Source organism: Austrofundulus limnaeus, unplaced genomic scaffold, assembly GCF_001266775.1.
Source record: "Austrofundulus limnaeus strain Quisiro unplaced genomic scaffold, Austrofundulus_limnaeus-1.0 Scaffold14, whole genome shotgun sequence".
Classification (NCBI taxonomy): domain Eukaryota; kingdom Metazoa; phylum Chordata; class Actinopteri; order Cyprinodontiformes; family Rivulidae; genus Austrofundulus; species Austrofundulus limnaeus.
Window position 1 is genome coordinate 778,308 of NW_013952416.1, and position 2,877 is coordinate 781,184.

General features: G+C 39.5%; 1 protein-coding gene across 1 annotated transcript in view; it reads right to left on the reverse strand.

The window, feature by feature from the left end:
• Nucleotides 1-456: 456 nt before the first annotated feature.
• The window catches only part of cdo1 (cysteine dioxygenase, type I), an 8,292-nt gene continuing 5,871 nt past the window's right edge, over nucleotides 457-2,877 (reverse strand). The window contains exons 3-5 of the mRNA XM_014002614.1: nucleotides 2,527-2,684; nucleotides 1,909-2,078; nucleotides 457-857 (exon numbers count right to left, since the gene is read on the reverse strand). Coding sequence (XP_013858068.1) covers nucleotides 828-857; nucleotides 1,909-2,078; nucleotides 2,527-2,684 — 358 coding nt within the window. The 3' untranslated portion in view covers nucleotides 457-827. The remainder of the gene's footprint in view (nucleotides 858-1,908; nucleotides 2,079-2,526; nucleotides 2,685-2,877) is intronic.

Genomic DNA, 2,877 nt, shown 5'->3' on the forward strand with positions numbered 1-2,877 from the left:
TAGAAACACAGCTGCAATCAAAAGTTACTGAAATCCTGAGAAAAGTTTCGCCCAAGCTCATCTTCTCCTAATAATATAAAATAGTCTCTCCACAGTACTCTTCTTGGTATTTCAGCTTGCTGGTTTACAAAACGTCCTTAGCGAACGGGACATCCTGCGAATAAATTACAAGCATCACACTTTTTAAAAACAACTCGACTCTAAAGCTTTACATTTCTTACTTAATGCAAACAGCAAACCTTTTGCAGACAAACTGTACAGATAATGTCACATTCTTTGACAGTTTTCAACAGACAGTTGAGACAATTTTGAGTGGTGACAGTAAAGACAGCTAAAAATGCATCATTGAGAACAAAACTGTTGATTACAGAACTGGTTTCAATTTATATTGAATATATATATANATATATATATATATAAAAGAAAACTAAAATAGCAATGCTTCCTGTTTTTTTAAAATGCTAAAGCTCTATTATTTTGACCATGAAAGTGTGGTTAGACAGGTCGTGGACAGACAGGAATGTTGTTTTTGGGAAAGGCTCTCTTCAGGCCCAGCAAACAAAAGGCAGATTCAGTCCATGTCCGAGCCCATTCATGCATTCGTCCCGTGCTCATCAGTATTTGCCAAGTTTGCACCGGGCAGCGATAAAGCCGTTCTAATTAGCGCACTGTCCTTTTGAACCGGCCCTCTCCTAAGTTTGAAATGGGTTGTGTAGTTGTAGGTTCACATTTTTTGCATTTTGCAGCACTTTCCTTTGAATCGGTTGCATCGAATCGCCATTTCAAACTCAAGCGTCGACGTTGTGCAACGCTTCGCTCGGTGACCTCTAGTTGTTTTCTTGTGACACTGTGGTCTCCTAAAAAAAGAGAGAAAAAACACATGGAGATAGACTGAGCTTGATATTACACATACATGTTACAGCCTTTACTTAATTTATGTCTAAGCTAATACAGAATTGTTTAAAGACAAATTTAAAAATGAAAATTTCATTTTTTTCTATTTGTACAGCTGACCTAAAGGAGAAAAAAAACATAAAATCAGAGCTCTTCATTTGTTTAGAGTTCAGGGTGTTATGTCAGGTTAAGTTCATTGTGTGCTCACGCTCATTTACTTATCTTATCTTTTCTGTTTTGTGTTGCAATCTAGTGAAATAACTTGAAAGTTTTATGGTCAAGTATGCAACAGCTACATTACTAATTGTTGGTAGGGTGGCCAAAATGGACAAAATGTCTTTTTCTATCTACAAATTAGCTCCTATATTTGTGAGGACCTGTAAATTGGACAGAATATGTTAATCATCATTATTTTGCCCTATCAAAATTAGTAAAAAAAAAAAAAAAAGCTTTTTGCAGAAACCTTGAAATGATATTTAATGGGCTGCTGCTTTGGTTGGCTTTGTTTAAACGAACGAAGAAACCCTGCTTCCTCTGAGGACGTTTTAGGGGTGTGGAAAAGTCTGCGTGTTCGCTTTTATGGTCTGTAATTTTCCTGTCTGTCTTTGTGTCGGGTAAGCAAAAAATATGTGCACAGAATGGAAGGAATCCACATCACACTGTGCGTTTCATGCCAGATGTTTTAAACTGAGAGCACCTTGTGTTAAGAAATGGCGAGATTATGGTTGTTTTGGTGCAAACTTGAAAATAAAATCGTGTGGGCCCTCAAGCATTTAGTGCAACCTGCTAGCATGCTCTACTACAATATCAAACTTTAGCACAATATTTGTCTTATTGACAAAAATATGGTCATTTTTGTGCTTGCTAAGGTTAACCTGTAGACATCATTCGAATGATATGTCGTCTGTCCACTGGCTGAGAAAATAGTTTAATATTTCATTTTTTATGCTTATGTACACAGGGTTAGGGTTAGACTAAAATAAATGAAAATAAGCCCCCCAAAAAGTCACTTACAAATGGGGTTCTTGCTCCGTATTTGCTCCAGAAGGTCATCTTGACGGTGTTCTTATGTCCTGTTCGCTGGTCAAAGGTCTGGCAGGTCTCAAACGGAGGGCTGTACAGGTGCAAACTCACCGCACACTCTGTGTGGCTGACGTTTTCCACGCGATGCAGACCGATGGTGTCTAAAACACACAAACACACATGGACAAAGAACACACTTAAGAGGGGGGATGTCACTGGAATGAAGCAAAACTCCAACAAATCAATCAATCAATCAATCACTCTTCTGAGACCAGACATCCCAGTTGGACTCCAGTTTCTCTGGGGAATGACTCAGCAGGTTGGGGAATGCGTTTCGCTGTAAAACTGCAACCATCTGTGAATTCCTGCGGGAGCCATTCACCATTGCACAACTAGGATCGGGGATATAATTGAGCGCTGGGAAAGATGACAGATTTAACAGTGTTGTGCACACTTGTAACCGAAGTGATGGGATTTTTCAGAGGCGTGGTGCATCAGCATCTCACACAAGATGCAACACGGTTATTAGCTCTTAAAGCAGCATGAGGATGCTAGTCTGATACCATGACAAGCCATTAAGAAAAGATCTGGTCACCGAGTGTTTCTTACCGCTGATGTAAGCGACCTTGTTCTCCTGGAGAATTCTCTGAGATTTCTGAACCATATCTCCATGTGACTTGCTGTCTGGCCACTGGAAGAGCGTCTCCTTCAGCTGCCCCTGCAGCAGCTTCATGAAGCAGTGGGAGTTTGTGTGGTCATGGATGCTGCTGCAAAGTGCCAAAGGTACACACAACCATGAGAACGCGTCCGCACCAGCTTCTTTAAGGTTTACACAAAGTTGGGAAGTTTGTTTTTCTGTTAACTCTTGCTCTTGTTGATAAAATAAATAAATAAATAAATTGCGTTTATGTCATGACCCAGGCGAAAAAAATAATATGCTAAAGTATATTAAATCTAAGT